This window comes from Cebus imitator, unplaced genomic scaffold, assembly GCF_001604975.1.
Source record: "Cebus imitator isolate Cc_AM_T3 unplaced genomic scaffold, Cebus_imitator-1.0 Scaffold711, whole genome shotgun sequence".
Classification (NCBI taxonomy): domain Eukaryota; kingdom Metazoa; phylum Chordata; class Mammalia; order Primates; family Cebidae; genus Cebus; species Cebus imitator.
This window is the reverse complement of record NW_016108026.1, coordinates 497,941-516,119: the sequence shown is the minus strand read 5'-3', so window position 1 is coordinate 516,119 and position 18,179 is coordinate 497,941. Positions and strand designations below refer to the sequence as shown.

The 18,179-nt window shown below is 55.5% G+C and overlaps 1 protein-coding gene across 5 annotated transcripts in view; it reads right to left on the bottom strand.

The window, feature by feature from the left end:
* Positions 1-17,719, bottom strand: part of MPPED1 (metallophosphoesterase domain containing 1) — an 85,781-nt gene extending 68,062 nt beyond the window's left edge. For 2 of the 5 annotated variants that reach the window (XM_037735033.1, XM_037735032.1), the window contains exons 1-2: positions 17,650-17,719; positions 4,078-4,376 (exon numbers count right to left, since the gene is read on the bottom strand). In XM_037735033.1, the coding sequence (XP_037590961.1) occupies positions 4,078-4,301 (224 nt within the window). In that variant the 5' untranslated portion in view covers positions 4,302-4,376; positions 17,650-17,719. Of the gene's footprint in view, positions 1-4,077; positions 4,377-17,065; positions 17,219-17,649 lie in introns of those variants that run through there. The other 3 variants (XM_017518888.2, XM_017518887.2, XM_037735034.1) reach the window with 2 other exon arrangements.
* Between the last annotated feature and the right edge of the window lie 460 nt (positions 17,720-18,179).

Here is an 18,179-nt window from a genome sequence, read left to right as displayed (position 1 = left end):
CCGGGGACCTACATGAGACCTCCAGGATGACCCTGTCCCCCAACACTCACTCTTGCCTTCTGACTGACCACCAGGCCACTGGTCCACCTACCCACCCAGGGCGGAAGGGCTGGGCCTGGAAGGGCCTCCTGAGACCCCCGAGGGTTTCTCAGTTGCCAGGGCAGGGAGTCTTCAGCCTCTGGCTCACATCCCAGAGGCCCAGCTCCGGAGATTCATTACCCAAGCGAAGGCGGCCTCGTCACCAGCAGGGTCTCTGGGGGCAGCTGCATAAATCACACGGCTCAATCAGAGGCCATGTTTGGACTGTCACTGTTGTTATTAAATATAAATTGTGGATTTATTAAATAAGGCCCCTCGCTCCCTCACCCCAGAGACAAAGCCCAGGGTGGCGACAAATCACACATCGGGAAGTGGCAGCCATCCCCCCGCCCGGCTCCTGGGAAGGAGCAGCCAACTCACCAAGGAAATCCAGTCAGCCACCTCCAGCAGCCTGCACGCTTCCGAGCTTGGCGTGTGGAGTCTGAATGAAGGGGCGGTGGGAGGCAGCAGCCCCCTCATCCCTGTGCCCACCCTGGCTTCATGCGGCTGTGTGCAAAGTTGTGTTTCAAAGCCGGAGCTCGAAGCTCGCTCTCCCCAGGGCACCACCCAAAGCCCAGCTGCCTCAGAGCCCCAGAGCCAGTGGGAGCCAGGAACCCTCCCCACTGCCAGAGGTGGTGGCGCAGAGCAGTCCAGGATGGGGTGGGGCCGGCCAGGTGTGAATCCTCCCGGGGCCTGCTCCAGCTCCCCAGCTAAGCTCTTTCTCCACAGCACTCACCACCGCCAGCATCACAGGACCAGCTGCTAACTGCCTGCCATCCACCGGATGTAATCACAGCACAGGCAGGGGTGCCTTTGATCACTGCTGGGTCCCAAGGACCTCACCAGGCCTGGGTGTGCTACCAACGCTGAACACTTGCTGCCCCCGGGCCTTCTCTACGTGGACTTAACCATTTCATCCTCAGTATTACTGTGCGCAGCATTTTTTTCACCCCACAAGAGCCAGTTTTCACCCCTTGGAGGTGCTATTGCCTCCACTGAGAATGCGTGGACTAACCTCACGGGCAGTGAGGACCAGCTCCCCGAGCTGTGCAGACTGTGCAGAGCGCACGCGTCATCCAAAGAGGGTGGTGCAGGAAGGGGCAGTTTCAGGGGAACATGTGGTCCCTCCACCTGGAGGAGCCAGCTCTAGTTTAGGGAAACTGAGGCACCCAGCGGCATGAACCGCATCCAAGCAGGCAAGCTCAGAGCTCAAGGTCCTAAACGGGGAGAAGCCCAGCAGCTCATAGGCATCCCAAACGCGTGAATAAGTGAATGACTCAACAAACGAACGAATGACCCTGTGTTGCTCAGTTAAATGGGGTGATCACCCCCTCTCATTCAGTCATTCACTGCCCTTTCTCAGGACGCAGCCTGGCCTCCAGGGGTCTGCAGTACCTCCTGCACAGGGCCCCCACCCCTGACCCAGCTGGACCTCCCTGCCTCCCTGCAGCTCCCAGAGACCCCCATCTTCCATCCTTTTTTTTCTTTTTCTTCTCTTTTTTTTTTTTTTTTTTTTTTTTTTTGAGATGGAGTCTTGCTGTCACCCAGGCTGGAGTGCAGTGGCATGATCTCTATCTCAGCTCACTGCAACCTCCGCCTCCTGCGTTCTAGCAATTCTCCTCCCTCAGCCTCCCAAGTAGCAGGGGCTACAGGCGTCTGCCACCACGCCTGGTTAATTCTTTGTATTTTAGTAAAGACAGAGTTTCACTGTTTCCCAGGCTGGTCTCGAACTCCTGAGCTCAGGCAATCCACCTGCCTCAGCCTCCCAAAGTGCTGGGATTACAGGTGTGAGCCACTGTCCCCGGCCCAGAAACCCCCATCTTCCAGCCACCTGCGGGCTGTGACCCAGCCGCCCCTTCTGCCTGGTCCACTTCCTCCTCACACCCGTCCCAACTTGCTATGCCTATTCCTCCTGCCCTGGCCTCAACCTGGACATTATCTAGGTCTCCAGGGAGTCCTTCCTGGATCCCTTGAATCTGGGAAGCACCTCCTCGGCCCCCACTCCATGCGTTCCTGTTTCCTTGGCTCTGTTCTCAGACTAAGGGCTCCCTGAGTGTGTGCCTGGCACAGGCAGGGACCCTGTGAATGACAGCTGTCCATGGTAACCACTGTGTGTGGTACCAGGACCCTCACAAACCCCACCTGCCCTGGGAGGCCTTGATGCTCTCTCCCTGCCCACTAGTCAGGACTTCAGCCTGGCCTCCGGGACCTCAGGCTCAGCCACCTCTGACCCACTCAGCTGGAAGACGACCCTCATCGACAAAAGACAAAACCCAGCCCAGGGAAGACCCCCCTCCCGGCAGCCCCTGCCGGGTCTCAAGTCCCACAGACCAAGGAGCAGCAAGCCTGAGTCCCGGGGCCTTCCTTCCTGCCCAAACCTGCCAATCAGGCCCCAAAAACAGAGGCAGCTGCCCAAAGAAATCTACCAAAAAATAAAGTAGCCAGCCACAAGCAACACCAGCTCTGCGGCCTCCAACACGGAGACAAGCATTTTCCTGGGCAAGTGCCTCTGAGGAGGGCGATCCCCTCCCCGGAGCCTGCAGCCCTGCAGAACCCTTCCCTGTAACCCCCGCTCCCCACAACAGAGGCTGGGCCTGAGGGAGGCTGCACAGGGGCGGGAGGCAGCACCCCCACTGGGCCAGGGTTTAGAAACCCCCATGACTCCCTCTCCGAGTGGTCTGAAGGACAGCAGCTGGGACTCCACAAGCACCATTGCCCTAAGACAGTGATCACAGCCCCAGAGGTGGTGCAGAGACTGGACCCTTGTGGGGGCACCAGCCCCACAGGCAGTCAAGAAGGCTTCCCATAGACCCCATAGCACTGGGTTGGCCCCTGTCACAGCTCCCCTCTCCCTGTGCCATGACCTCCCTGCTCTGCAGGGGTCATGCCTGATCCAGAACCAGCTTGGGGGCGGTCACCCAGAGCAGCTGGGTGAAGGTACAATAGCCAAGGGGACAACGGCCTCCGCACTCAGGCAGAAGCGTGGACATCCCCACACAACACAGCCCGAGGATGCAGCAGGCTGAGCGTGGACAGCCCCAGGCTGGACTCAGGAAGCCAGGGTTCAAGGCCAGCTCTGGCACCTGCCAACAGGACAGGGCACCTCACGGGCCTGGGCCCCTGGCTCCTCACCAGGTAAGCTCTGTCGTGCAGGGCTCATGGGAAGTGCAACGCAAATAAAGGAGGAGGGCCACTCTAGGAACTCAGGAAGCCGCCCAGAGCAGGGCCAGAAGCTCGTCCACCTCCACCCCAAGCCACACACCGCTTTCCAGGTGTGTGGGAAATCCAGGAAGGGAAAGGCCAGCCCTGCACACAGGCATGAGGACAAATCCTCCCGCTGCTCCAGGGAGGTGTAGAGTCTGTGCGCTCCCCATGGCCTCGCTGCTTGAGCACCCCTAGTGCCCCGAGAGGCAGGCAACAGAATCCCCCAGTCTTTTCAGAAAAGCATCTCTGCTTTCACAAGAGAAGCACAGGGTCTGGGCAAAAGGAAGGGAGGAGAGGGGAAACAGCCCAAGACTGGGGTCCTCACTTGCCACAGGGCCTGTGGCAAGCCCCTTCCCCTCTCTGGGGCTCAGTCTCCCCATCCGTACAATGAGGAAAGTGAATCAGACCAGGGGTCCCCCACCCAAATGCCAAGAAAGGGAGCTGGCATGTAGCCCCCGCCAGCCACTGCCAGGAGGACATGTGGGCCTGGGGTGGCCAGGCCTTTGGGTTGTATAAAGTGAAGCCAGAAGTCTGGAGTTTTATGTGCATCCACCTCATCTTTAAATATTTGTAAAACATGCTCCTGGCCAAGTAAAACAGGACTGCGGCCAGAATCGGCCCACAGGCCATCCATCTGCGACTTCTTGTGGGTCCCTCCCAACTCAGGGCCCCGATGATCTGAGGATTCCAGAATGGTTGCAATCAACAAACATGCAGTGCTTGTTAACAGGGCACCCGGAACCACGAGGCACCCAAGACCACGCACCCACCCCCACCCCACCGGTCCCAACTTACATCTGCACGTGCGGTGGCTGGAAGCGGCCCTGGTTGATGTTGTAGAAGGTGAAGGCCTGGGTAGGGTTGGAGCTGTACTCATCCACCTCGATGATGAGCCGGCTGTGCTGGTGCCGCCGGGCGGCCATCACGTGGGACTGGGAGAACGCCATGCCCAGGCCGCAGGGGAGGAGGGCCAGGGCCTCCGCCTTCAGGACGCCAGCATCCCACCTAGAGCGCCACATGGACCTCCGCTGGCCACCCGGGCATCTCCCGCCGCCGCTGCCGCCGCCCGGCCCCCCGCCAGACCTGGAGACAGACTGAGGAGACGGAGCAGAACCGTGCGACAGTTAATCTGTTTGGGATTTGCTTTATTTAATGTCAGATGAAGATTTAGAAAGAGGGAGAGGGCGGGGGGAGAGGAAAAAAAACACAGTCGTACAGCTCAAAAACTCATTACAAATCTTTCCAACTCAGCAGTTTGATGAATATACTTTGGTAAAAAGAAAAGGGAAGGAGGGAGGGGACAAGAAAAAAAAACAGCCCGCAGCACTGTGGACGGATGCATGCACGGTCCAAAGTGTTTCAATACTTAAGGCATTTTTTCTTTTTTCCTTCAACAAAATCCTCCTGAGCCTACAGGGTGACAGCGAGCTGGGGTAAGGCAGCGGCTGGTATTTTGTAAACAGGTGAGTTAAGTTTTACTTTTCAGAGCTGCGGAATAGGAAGGATTCTCCTACAACCCTCCCCCTTCCCCCACAGACCCCCAAACACACCCACACGGCCCCACGCCCACACCCCTGCAAGCCTGAGCAGGTGGAGACTGCATTGGCAAAAATTCCTCTCTCAACATCAGTTTCTTCTGAAGCTATCTTTTGCTGGTGCCCGGAGAAGGGAGTTTCCCAGACATAGACGGTCATCTACCCGCTGGCTCAGCGGTGGTGGTGCAGGTGAGGGACCAGACGGTGAGGGAGGAGGAGCCGTTTGCAAAAACCTCATGCAATGTCTCACTACCCTCTCTCCTGTAAGGATCTCAGGAACCCTGTTGTGCCCCATCCGCCTTTGAACGGCAGCTTGAGAATGCTGCAATATTTTTTGAATCTCTTTCATCGGGAAGTGCAGCTTGCATTTATATTTACTGGGCTAAAATACCTCTCCAACTGACCCCGCCTTGGGCTCAGTGTAGAACTCTGTAGAAACGTGGAAACGTGGGCCCTGGGTGACACCCCATCCAACCCCAACACACAGCACGATGGCCGATGCCTCGTTACTCAGACCATGGAGTTGTCTTGTTCCTTTTCGTAATTATTTTTTAAACTGTGGACATGGGAAATGCCGTGAAGACTTTCTGTCGTCGTTTTCAGTTTGGGTCGTTAAGACCCTCCGACGATTCCTTTTGCACTGCATTTAACCAAGGAGAAAATAACATCATTTAAACTATTCCTGGACAGAACAATCCCCTCTGCATTGCGCTTGGAAGAAGAATCGACACGGTCAGAAAACAAATTAGATCAGGAAAATGACAAAAATTAGAGACTGGAGAACATTTTAATTATGTGCAAAGGAGAAACAGGTTATTAATTTTTTTTTAAATCTTGATCGTCTCCCTAGAAGGTGAAACAAATAGCAATATCTTCCGTCTCTCCCACCTACCCCTAAAAACACAACCTGATTCCCAACACACACTCCTCTTTTCCACCCAGGAAGACAGGGTGGGGGAAAAAAATCTTCTTTCTCCTTGGGACACATTTGCGCCATTGTTTGGTCCTGTGGGTTGTTTGTAAGTAAACTGGCTCTCCCTGTGGGTGCTATGCAGCAGACCTGTAAGTGGGGCAGTGGGGGCCTGCGCCCCACCTGTCCGAAACTACTGCCTAGCACCCAGAAGCCCTGGGAGAGGCCTCAGGGCACCAGATGCCAAAGTCCAGGACTCCGCATGCTCCAAGCAAGACTTGCCCAGATCTGGATAGGAGTTAAGCCCCAGCATAGCTGACTTGCTGTGTGACCTTAGGCCAACTTCCTAACTTCTCTGAACCTCCAGCTTCCTCTTCTTAAAATGCATTTAAGGTGCAGGGCAGTGGCTCACACCTGTAATCCCAGCACTTTGGGAGGCCAAATCGGGCAAATCATCTGAGGTCCGGAGTTCGAGACCAGCCTGGCCAACATGGTGAAACCCTCCCCCCAACTAAAAATACCAAAATTAGCTGGGCACCATGGTGCACACCTATAATCCCAGCTACCTGGGAGGCTGAGGCAGGAGAACTGCTTGAACCCGGAAGGCAGAGGTTGCAGTGAGCCGAGATAGCACCACTGCCGCACTCCAGCCTGGGTGACAGAGTAAGATTCCATCTCAAAAAAAAAAGGAAAAGAAAAACAGAAAGAAAGAAAATGGATGCGATAGCAGTAATGCCACCTCCTGGGGCTATGCAGGTTAAATGGAGAAGTAGGCAAGAATCCTGAGTGTGAAGCCTGACAGGTCCCATGTGCCGGCTCACCTCGGCTGTGATGATCACAATCACTGTTCTGTTCAATTTGATCCCTGCATATTGAGGAGCTGCTGTCAGCGGGTGCTGCCTGAGTACTGGGCACGCTTGGTTCCAGGGTGTCAAGTGCAAACCCAGGGGCCAATTCCAGGAGCTGGGGGTGCATGATAGGCCCTGGAGAGCTCAAACGTTTCTCAAATGCAAGCTGACCGCATCACATCCCTGCTTGCAATCCTTGCTGTGGCTTCTCTGATCAGCTCCCTTGACCATAAGACCCTGCGTGGTCTGGCCCTACTGTGAATCTGGCCTCCAGCTGAGCCACACAGACTGGCCCCCGTGGGCTCTTTCACCTGGAGGCCTACAGCTCACAGGGCCACGCTCTCATTCAGAACCACACAATTCCAACACTTTCGAGGGTCTTCCTCTGCCATGCTCACCATAAGAGACAGATATTGATGTCCATGTCTCACGTTTTACAATGATGCAGGGTGCATCCCACAGAAGTGACATCTCATTGCACAGAGAGGAGGTGGCAGGGTTGAGCCCCAGACCCAGCTGCCTGGCTCCCGGCTCTGCCCTCCTCTCCTGCTAGCTGAAGCTGACACCCTTCCTCTCCGCAATGCCGGTATCTCCTCGGAGAGGCCTGGATCTGGGGCCTTCATTCCAGGGTCCCAGGAAGAGCCTGGATGTCCCCTGAAGGCAGTGCTGCCCCCCACCCCCGTGCGCCCCGTGTGTCAGCTCCAGCCCCCACCAGCTCTGTGACTCTGAGCCCCTGCTCACGGGAGGGGGGCAGGCCCCCACTCCCCCACTTACAGGTCTGCTGTATAGCACCCACAGTAAGTGCTCAATAAATGTTACCTAATATTATTTTTATAACGTGATTACCCCATGGCCTATCACAAACACTTCATCGATAGTATTAGTGGATGGATGGATGGAGGGATGGATGGATGCAGAAATGATGCGGGGTCAGAGTGTCTGGAGACTTTCCCTGGTGCCCAACACAGGCCTGGCAGAGGGTGGGTATCAGGAGAGCTCAGCTGAAGACTGAAGAGTCACTGCCCGCTCCCCATCTTACCCACCGCAGGGAGGCTGCCAAGCTGGCACAGCCCTTGTGAAAGGGGGTTCCAGAGGCCCCCACCAGTCTTTGCTCCAGAAGAGCAGGTGCCAGCATGCAGAGGAGACTGCAGTCCAGGGAGAACCGCTCTGCACCAAAGGGACTGGGCCGGGAAAAGCAGGCGGCAAGGCTCCCGGAGGCGCTCCGCGGTGAAATGCTGCATTTCACATAAAGGGGGTTCGCAATGGGCCCTGCTCAGAGAAATCTGGGAAACAGGAAATGCAGCACCTTCTTTTAATGCCCATTTAATATTTATGGAGCCGCAGCAGCAGCACGTTAGCGACCGTGGGAGAAGGCGAGCATTCTCCGCCTCGCAGCGCATCCACGGAGGAGGCGAGGCATTCCCCAAACAAACAGCTTTGAGCTAGGAAGCGTTTACACCTGGTTCACAAAACAGCGCGGCACGAGAGCAATGCAGTGGCGCCCCGGGACCCGCCGCAGGGAGACCGCCTGGGCTCCGGAGTCCAAGGTCCAGGTCCAGGAGCCTGCATGCTCTCTGAGCCAGGCCTGCCCAGATCTGCATGGCTGACTTGCTATGTGGCTGGCTCTCAGTCCAGCAGAGTGACCTTAAGCAAGTCAGGCATCCTGATGGGGCTGCAGGTGCCTCTCTGACGTGGAACTACGGTGGGGAGGATGGAATGAATGAATGAATGAACGCACAACTTATTCAACAACCGTTAGCCACGGCCCTACATGCTTTCCTGGTTCCAGGTGCCAGGAAGGGCAATGGAAACACAAAAGGGTCCCTGCCTTCGAGAAATACAGGATGGCGTGGGGGGACAATAAGGGGACCAGAATTAAACAGAAAAGACACTTTCAGCTACTAATCAGTACCTGGAAGAAGACAGAGCGGGGTGATGGGGGGACTAAATTGAGTGATCAAGAAAGGTCTACCTGAAGACGGGTCACTCACACACCAGTGACAACAGCCACACCCCAACCTGGGGAATGAGAACACAGGCGGGGGGGGGGGCGGTGCTGAGTCCCCAAGGACTGGGCGGCCTGGACAAACGGTCTCACTCTTTCATCATCATGGGTCACCGGCATGCTTCTGCCAGGAAGGACAGCCCCAACTCTGAAGTCAGAGGCAGCAGGGTTCCAATTAAGTTCAATTTCGGAGCTGGGTGCAGTGGCTTAGGCCTGTCATCCCAGCACTTTGGGAGGCCGAGGTGGGCAGATCACCAGGTCAGGAGATCGAGACCATCCTGGCCAACATGGTGAAACCCCGTCTCTACTAAAATACAAAAAAATTAGCCGGGCGTGGTGGCATGTACCCGTAGTCCCAGCTACTCAGGAGGCTGAGGCAGGGGAATCTCTTGAACCTGGGAGGTGGAGGTTGCAGTAAGCTGAGATCAAGCCAGGGCACTCCAGCCTGGCGACAGAGCGAGACTCCATCTCAAAAAAAAAAATCCACCTTGGGCTGCTGAGCTGTGGGACGCCGGGCAAGTCACTCAACCTCTCTGTTTCCGCTTCTTCAGTGGCCCGTTAAGGAGTTACAGAGGGGCTGCAACAAGCCTTGCCCCTGCCCATAAAGGCCCAGTGAACCCAGAATGGAAGACTCCGGGTGCCCCCAACCCAGCATTCCTTGAAATATTCCGGCTGGCTTTAAGGGCTTGCTTTTCCAAAGTTTGATTCTCTTGTCAGATGGTTTCTCTTTCTGTTTTCCTCTTGGAAACGTTTATTTGTTGTTTCTTAGGGACCATGAGTCCAGTGAGGCCGGGGCGCTCCAAGGAGAACCTGGGTGTCGGCCAAGACCCCGAGGAGCTGGTCCCATTCCATGCCAACCGTGTGGAAAGCTGGTGTCTAGGAAAGAGGTCAGACTCCAGGCCCCACCTCCCTGTGCCTCTCTCTGACCTCCCCCACACTTAAGCTTGTCTGACCTCCTGTCGGTTTGGAACCCCTGCCACCATGGCCACACCACACCAGTCTCCAGAAGGAATGTTCTAGAACTCACCTCTGCCCACGCCTTTCCCCCGGCACACCCAGCCCTCTCCAGAGCAGCTGCTGCCCTCAGGTGAAGTTCAGTGCCTCAAATCAGCTCAGGAGGATGCTCCTGGCTACAGCCCCACACCTGCTCCTCAGGCCCGGCTCAGCCATGCAGACTTTCCCTGGCACAGAGGGGTCCTGTCTTAAAGCCTCCGCAAATGCTATTCCCTCTGCCCAGAAGACCCTGTACCCAACTCTGCCCCTGTGTTTACCCCCGTTTCCTGACACATGCTCACTCAGTCTCAGGAAGGCTCAGGGCCTCAGAGACACCTTCCCTGACCTCCCCCAGGTGGGTCAGAAGCCTCCACCCACAGCCCCCAAGGCTTCCTGTATCAAAGCTCCCAATACACAGTCTGCTTTTTATCTGAGCTAAAGGAAACGCCACAGAATAAAATAATACGTGAGTGAATGAATGAAATGAATGAATGAGAGAGGACTCAAAAGCAGCTTTGCTCCCCTTAATCTTAGTTTTTCAGCTACAAACATGTGGATGCTGAAAACCTCCCTCCCCAGGCTGCTGAAGCATCGAAGGACAGAGGAAATGCAGAAGCTCCCCGCCGACGCCCAGCACACAGGAGGTGCTCACTCGATGTCTCTCCCGCTCCGGTTAGAAAGTTCTATGAACCCAGAAGCTCCCCAGGGAAATTTCAAGACGGCAGATGGGATTTTCAAGCAAACCCTCCTCTCCTGCCTGAAAGCCCAGTGTATCCGGCCCCTTCCCTCTCACCCCACTGAGTCAGTCTCTGGGGCTTTGACTTCCCAGGGAGTTGGGGCTGGACATATCCACTACAACCCGCCCACGACTCGTTTTTCTAGGCAAATTCTTCACCACCACCCCCATCTGGCCGCTGCAGGGCACTGGGCAGCCCCAATGGCACTGCTGCCGCTCCTCTGTGCCAGATCCTGTCCTGGGAGCCACAGGACCCAGACATGAAACTAGCCTTCAAAGGGCCCAGACCCGGCAGAGCAGGCAGGCAGACGACAGACCTCCCAGAACTCCGTTTTGAGGAGACGCAGTGGAGGGGGTCTGCGGGCCCCTGAGAAGGCCCCCACCGAACAGCGAAGACCAGCCAGTGTATGCCAAAGGCTCAGGACGGAGAGACAGTGAGCGGGGCCTTGGCTCACACAGAGCATGTCAGCAGCAGATGGATTGTTGCAAAAGAGACGCTTGGACCATTCTGGTGGCCCCTCTCCGTCCGAAGATGTGTGAGGAGGATCTGGGAGCATTGCACTACCAGGGGCGCTGCTGCCCTGCAGACCAAAGACAGATCCTGCCTCACTGTGTGACTTGAAGCATCACTTCCAGCTAGCACAGGCCCAGAAAGTCAGCGTGGGCCTGGGACAGCCCGGGTTCACATCTGCTATCCCTGTGCCCCTGTCACCAGCATCCTCTCCAGCTCTCAAAAGTGTTCTCGTTTGGAAGGGGAAAGTCACTCTGACCCCCAGAACCCACTCGCATTTCTCTTCCATTCATGGGCAGCTCTTTAACCACCCCTGGGGGGCTAGGACAACATGGTGCCGTCCTGGGTCCAAAACTCGGATGGCATTCAGTGACCACACAGAAACGACCGTCTCATTAGGCATGAGAAGCCGCCAGAGAAGCATCTCCCCCAAGAGCCGTCCCCGCTGCAGCATCTTGAGGAACCCCATACTTGGAAAGCTTTCACCAGGATTCCAGACACACCTTGGCTCCAACTCCTCCCGGGGCCTTTAACGGAGAGTATTAGAAGAGGCTGAAGAGCCCCGCCTCTCTCACGGGTCAGCCCAAAGTGCAGCTGCTTGTCTTCAGGCCACTGGCGTTTTCTCTGCACGGAAAAAGGCGGCTCGGCTCAGCAAAAGCAGTGCTTACTAGAGCTTTTGTTGCAATGTGGCGAAATGTCACAGAAAACCCACACTAACACTTCCTAAGTGCCCCCCCCCCCCAGCAAATACCAGGAGATCATATTTAACAGAAAAGTAGCAAGGTGTGGGGGCTGGGGGGCAAATTCTTTTACAAGCCATGATTCCCACACAAGCTCAAACATCACTTTTAAATCATATTTCCTTTCCTTGTTTTGCCTGTGCTTGAAAATATGCAATTGATTAGCCGATAGTTGAAAATGCCATCAAAGGCCAAAAAAAAAAAAAAAAAAAAAAGCAGAGGAACTCAAAGGAAAAGACGCAAATAGCCCAATGGAAGGAAAAAAAAAAAATCAGACCTCGTCCCACCATGTCCTAAAATGACAGACCTTTGTGTTTGCTCTCCCTCTGAATCAAGGTGTGGGATCCCAAGAAAAAGAAACACTGGCCAGCAGCTGGTATCAGCAGCTAAGTTGAATCAGCTGATGAGCTCAGTAGATGAAGGAATCCACAAATATAGTGAAAATTAGCCCCTCTTCCTTGAAAAAGGATCGACCACAGTGACTTTAAAGCATTTACCACTTAAAAACCTTTTAGCTGGGCCCATTTTGAATTATGACTACATGATTTTAAATTACACTTTCTAATTCCTCACCACCGCCACCCCCCAGCAGTCTCCGGCGCTTCGTTTTCCAATTACGTACTTTTATTTCGGAATATGAACAGTGCTACGTACTGGATCCTGTCCTGTCTGCCACAAATAGCTGCTCACTTATTCCTTTAATTTTAGCTATGAATGCAGTCGGCTTGCCTGGCTTGTCTTCAGATTCTGACTATTCTCCGTTCCCACTGCACGGAACGAGCCCCGAGACGTGAAGAAACCCACAAAGCTTGGGTAGAGAAATATGTTTGTAAACCAGTGCTCCACTCCATAAATTATTATAATTCTTGGTGCTTTCTATATCCACCTAGCAGATCCGCGATCACATAAATAATGGTGAGTGAACTGATTTTTCTTCTGCAAAGTGCTACGTCCTAGTTTTCAAAATAAAGCACTTGGAGAGTCACGTATCTATAGAGTTGAAATGGGAAGCTGTTCAGATCCGTTTCAAAGAGGCACACAGACATACCCACACACATAAGGAGACTGGAGGTAGATGTGTTAAACTCTGCATTGTATTCCCCTTCCCACTTACAGCTCAAAATCACCCACAATAGCAATGGGGGTTTAGGACAGACATGGTTAGCGAGGGGAAGAGGCTAGAGGGCTGTGGTTGCTCAGCATTCAGATACAATTTGCAAAGAAAGTAAATGTGGATTTACAGTTCTTGTGGAAGTCTATTAAACAGATGTCACTGAAGCATAATCAAATCAGCACGATGGCAATTCTACACTTAAGTCTGATATTGGGGTTTTGCCATTTTTGATGATCAGTTCGAGTGCATGTTTTGTGATCGTGAGGGAATTTGCAATTAAGGATTAGGCTTCCCAAGTATGATCAATTAACTAATGTGTCTGAATGATAAACTTACAAAAGCAAAACTCCATTCTCACCAGCCCTCCCCCACCACCACGGGCGCCGTGCAGGGAGCCCAGGGCAGAATAAGGGTTGGGGAGAGAACCTTTGCCTTTTCTGTGAATATTGGAACACTAAAGAATGCTTTGTCAGGAAGGAGGGAAAGGCAGGGTGCAGGAAGGGATTACGTTTCTCAGGTAGCCAATGCAATATATTTTGCAGCCTTGAAGACTGCGGTATTGTCCAGAAAATGCAAAAGAATGAAATGAAGGGGAAATGATGAGAGTGTCAGAAATTGGAAGCAGGCATCATTTTCTCCTTGAAGCGATGAAATTAGCATGGGCGATGCCAAGAGTCTCTTCGTGTGCATCAGCGCTGAGCCTCACATCCTTCTTGGAAGGAGGAGACAGGAATGTGAAAGTGAGCAATAGACAAGTTACGTTACAGAAACAAACTTTCAGGTGTAGACTGGGGTGGTGGGAAGAGGAACCTGCTCCTCCCTGGCTTTGAACTGGGTGCAGAACAGATCAACCAGAAGGAAGAATTTTTATTTTTTCCCTGCAGCTGCTTCTATTTATGAAGATGACCAGGTTCTGACATTAAGCCGGCCAAGCTCAGGTCCAAGAAAACCTCCCACAGAGTAATTCATGAAAAGACCTGAAAAGGCCAAGGAGCACCTCAAATCACAGTTTGATTTCAAATGTAATACCTATCATCTCAACGTGTTATGATTTGTTTCACGAAATTGAGCTGCCCCTCTTGGGCACAGACATTTTAAGTAGAAATAAAGCATAACTAAGTCTTGTCTCATTAGAGGGAAGGGTCAAAATAAAGTAAAACATTTGTGTTGGTAGTGGACCTGTGAGGTCACCAGGGAGAGCCATGGTGACTCAAATTAACTGAGAAGCAATTTATACCTTTCTTCCAATATCACCCCCAAAAGGAGTCTCTTATTTTTTTCCCCTTGGATTTTTTGGGGTTTTTTTTTCTTTTGATATTTTAGTCATCTCTTCAAGTCCAAGTCAGACAACTTCAGTGGGAGTCTGGAGGGGATGCTTGCTGGTGTGGTCTCGTTACATAGGGACATCCACACAGCAGAAACCAGGCCTTCGGGGAATGACTCAGAGTGCCCCAGGCTACACTAAATGGTTCTTGTCGTGGGAAACAGTCCCGTCACACCCCTTCTCCCTGACACCCCCAAGTGTTGGGCACTTCTGGTCCTAGAGGGTGAGGCACCCAGGCCAGAAGGAAGTCCCCTACATCTCATCGGAGGTGCCATCAACTTTGATCTGTGGGTACAGAGTAAGCCTGAGAATCTATTCCCTGGCCTCTGCACCTGGGGAGGCCTTTGCCCAGGACCTTGCTCCGGAGGGGCAGGCAGACAAAGGTACTTATTGCCTGAACAGAAAGATCTCAGAAAGAAAAAGAATGGAAAGGGAGAATTCATGAAAAGATCCTTTTTTGTTCCCGGTGAGGGAGGGGCGGTGGGAGAGACCTGTCACATTGTCACATTAAAGACTTTGACAGACAATTCAGGGATAACGTGGAAATTCCACCCTTAACTGCAGCTCGATGCAACTTGAAAGGCATTAACTAACCTCCACTAATTGCATGTTTTTCTGTGCATAATATTTACTTGTTAAAAGTCTTTGCCTGGCTGATTAATTTCCTCTGCCCCGGTATTCATGATCAGTTCACAGGCCTGAAATTGGGAAAATGAAGGCATTTTGATAGATTAAAAGATGATTGCACTTTGAGGGGGGGGGGTTCTTTTTTTTCCAGAAGTCCAGAACCCGCACGGAGAATGCTGATTTTCCTCCTTGAATGCTACCCTTCACGGAAACCCAGCGACCACCCTAATTCCTCAAACAAGTGGAGAGAGGTGTGTCCTGGATAAACTGAGCACGCCAAGGCCCCCAGTGCCCAGGTGGGAAGGCAGCAAGTTCAGAGAACAAGTGAATTTAAATCACATTCACTGGATGAAGATTTAAGAGTCGTGCGGGTGGCCTGGGAATGTATTAAAAGCAGGCTTTTCGTGAACGATGGTTCCCTACATCACTCTGTGTATTCCTGACAGTGGGAGTAAAACACCCTAAAATTCTTACCGTTCACCTAGATCTAAACCTGTCCTATCTGTGCACAGGCACAGCCCACAGGGCATCAGCCAGGATGGATGTGAGTGATTTAAATGTACCACGTTGTGGTTACATCAGAGGTACTTCCTTGACCATGTGAGTGATCCTCTGAACCCATCCACATCACCGATACGATGACCTCATTCAATCCAGGTCTTCCGAAATTCCTAGGGGCGGAGAAATAAATAGGAAGGCAGTCCCACATTGAAACACTTCCCAACGCACGGTTAAGCCTCCGTGGCTGGATTATCGCCTTTTGACTAGCCATCAGCCAATTAATGTACCTCCAACGAGCAAGCCCTCGAATCGATGCAACGATTGCACCGAAATCCATCTCGAGAAAAAGGTTTTACAAGTGTTGTGAGGCTGTCACTCGGAAAGCCAATTTGCAGGGAGCCCAGCATGGTGAGGCGCAGTTTCTCATGCACGGCTCCCACACAGTGGGCCCCTGTGGACTGCGCCTGGCTCCAGAATGCCTCCGGAGCACCACCAGCTCAGACGTCCTGAGGTTCTCCCCTGCCTCAGGCCAGCAGAATCCACCAGCACCCTCCCTAAATAGTGTCTTAGAGCCCTGGCTCCGGTGCACCAAGGCCTGGCTTCCCACTGGACGTGGCAGTCAGCTGGTGGCCTCTCCAACATCCCCTAAAGCACGGTAAGCCCTATGACAGATTTCTCACCAAGTTGGTTTAATTTTTTTTTTTTTTTTTTTCAAAGTCCAGTCAGACTATTGACGGTGCCTGCCTGCCTGACCGCCCCCGGCCCTGCCCCCCAGTGCCCAGATCCCTGCTAACAAGTCTCCCACCGCCATTCAACTCCCGCGAGCCGGCTCCGCCATTCAACAGCCAGCCCACTTTTGTTCCCCCAGTTTAATTTCATAATTGTTTGCCACTTAACAAGCTCTCCTCTGGGCCATTCAGTGGAGCAGGGGAAATGGGGAGGGGGAAGGCAAAGAAACTCTGGGAGGGGAGCTGGGAGCCAGGCCAGCTGAGCCCAGGGGAAGAGACTTCCCAGAGAGGTCAGCGAGGCAGGGTGGGGGCCAGTTCCAGAAGGGAGCCTCCTGACACCAACTGGGCCACCCAGCTTGAGCCAGGAGAGGTGGGAGGGAAAGGAGAAGGGTGAGTCCCGGAGGCCAAGCTGGGGCCTGCCAGACTCCTGAGCACATCAGCGCTCTGAATGACACGCCTCTGGCCCTACCCGGGTGAAGGGAGACTGTGCATGAATTCACGCTCCTGTAACACGTCCCAGAACAAACACACAGGAGACAGAACTGCTCCTTCGCTTGGCCATTCCATGATCAGCATTGCCTTTGAGGGCTGGGACCTGTCTGGGTAGTCACTGAATCCCTGGCCGGGCACACAGCAGACAGGAATAATATGTGTTGAGTGAGTGGATGGAGAGAGGGAGGAAGGGAGGGAGAGAGGGAAGGAGGGAGGGAGGGAGGGATGGATGGAAGGAAATGGATGAAGTTTCCAGCAATACCTAGCAAAAGTGGCCACTCGGCCAGCGTTTGTTCTCCGTCTCTTCCCCAGAGTGCCAGCAGGGGCTTGGCTGCGCACAGTAGGCTCTCCACAAGCAGGGGCTGCTATTGTTACCACCATCATCACCACCGGCACCCCACCAGTCCGCTTCTCCTACCGGCTACTCCGCCAGCAGCCAGCCGCGACTGGCGAGCAAGGGAAAAGTTTCGCTGACCCCGCGGCCCTAGCCGGAGTCCCACGCCCGGGCCCAGACCCCTCCCGCCGGCGCCTGCTCGGCAGGCGGGGCAGGGGGGTGCCCAGCCCGGCGCCCGCACCCGGCAAAGGCGGCCAAAGTAACTTTGCGGGCGCCCCTGCGCAGCGCCGCGGGCGTCGCCCAGAGCCTGGAGAAGGGTCCCGGCCGCGCCCCCCGCCCGGCCCGCCGCCTACGCCCGCCGCGACCCGCCCGCCCCCGGTCCTACCTGGCCCCGGGCTCCTCTTCGGCGGCCGCGGCGGCTGCGAGCAGCAGCGCGCACCGAAGGAGGCAGGGGCTCCCGGGAGGGAGGCGCGCAGGGGCGGGGGCTCCTCCGGCGGCGGCCGCCTCGCCGCGCGTCCGAGGCTGCAAGTGGGAGCCAGACTCCTCCTTCGGGGGGCGGGGGGCTCCCCGCGCCCCCTCCGCCGCCCGCCCGCGCGCTGCGAGGCTCCGAGCCTGCCCGGCTCCCCCCGCCCGCCACAGCCCGCCCTCCCCGCCTCCCCCCTCCCGGCCGCCGGGAGGGGCGCGCTCGCGGCCTCGGTCCCGGCCCCTGAGGCGCCGCCCGCAGGGGCCCCCGCCAGGCCCGCCAGGCCTCGGCCCTCGGCCCCTGCCCGGGCCCGGCGCCCGCATCCCGCTGCGGAGGGACAGGGAGCGCGGCCGCCGGCCTGGGCGCGGGAGGAGGAGCGGCGCCCGCGCTGCGGAAAACGGAGGGGGCCGCCCCGCCGCGCCCCGCGCCCCTCTCCGCGCCCGCCCCCTAGCCCCGGGCCGGGCCGCGGGCGGGCTGGGCGGGGAGCGGGGCGGGGGCGCTCTCACCTCCGGATCCGCGGCCGCCGCGGCGGGCACCGAGTGCAGGGGCGTGCGCGGCTCCTTCCGGGGCGCCGCAGCCCTCGCCCGAGGCCCGGACACCCTCCCGGGGCCGTCAGGGCACCCTGCTCCAGGGCCCTCCCGCCCGGGATCTGGAAGGTCCCCCTCCCAGGACGGAGACACTAGGACCCCAGCTCCCAGCGTGAATAGGTCGGGGTCCTCCTCCCGGGCCACCATCTCTTCCCCTCGGGAGTCCCAGGTCCCCAAGCCCGGACACAGCAGGTGGCCTGAGGCGGCCTGAGCCCCAACAGGGGGGGGCAAGGAAGTCAGGACTTCAGTGTACAGAGGCCCTACCTTGCTGGGAAGAGGAGGGAGCATAGCCCTCAGCGGCGGGAGTCACTCTGGGGAGTTTGAGAGGCCCTGGGGCTTCCAGCCCCTGCCGCGATGGGACAGGTGTCCCAGGGCCTTGCATAGGGTGAAGATGACTCTGGCCTGGGCCTCCCAGACTGACAGGAAGACGGAAAGGTGCTGTGGCTCCT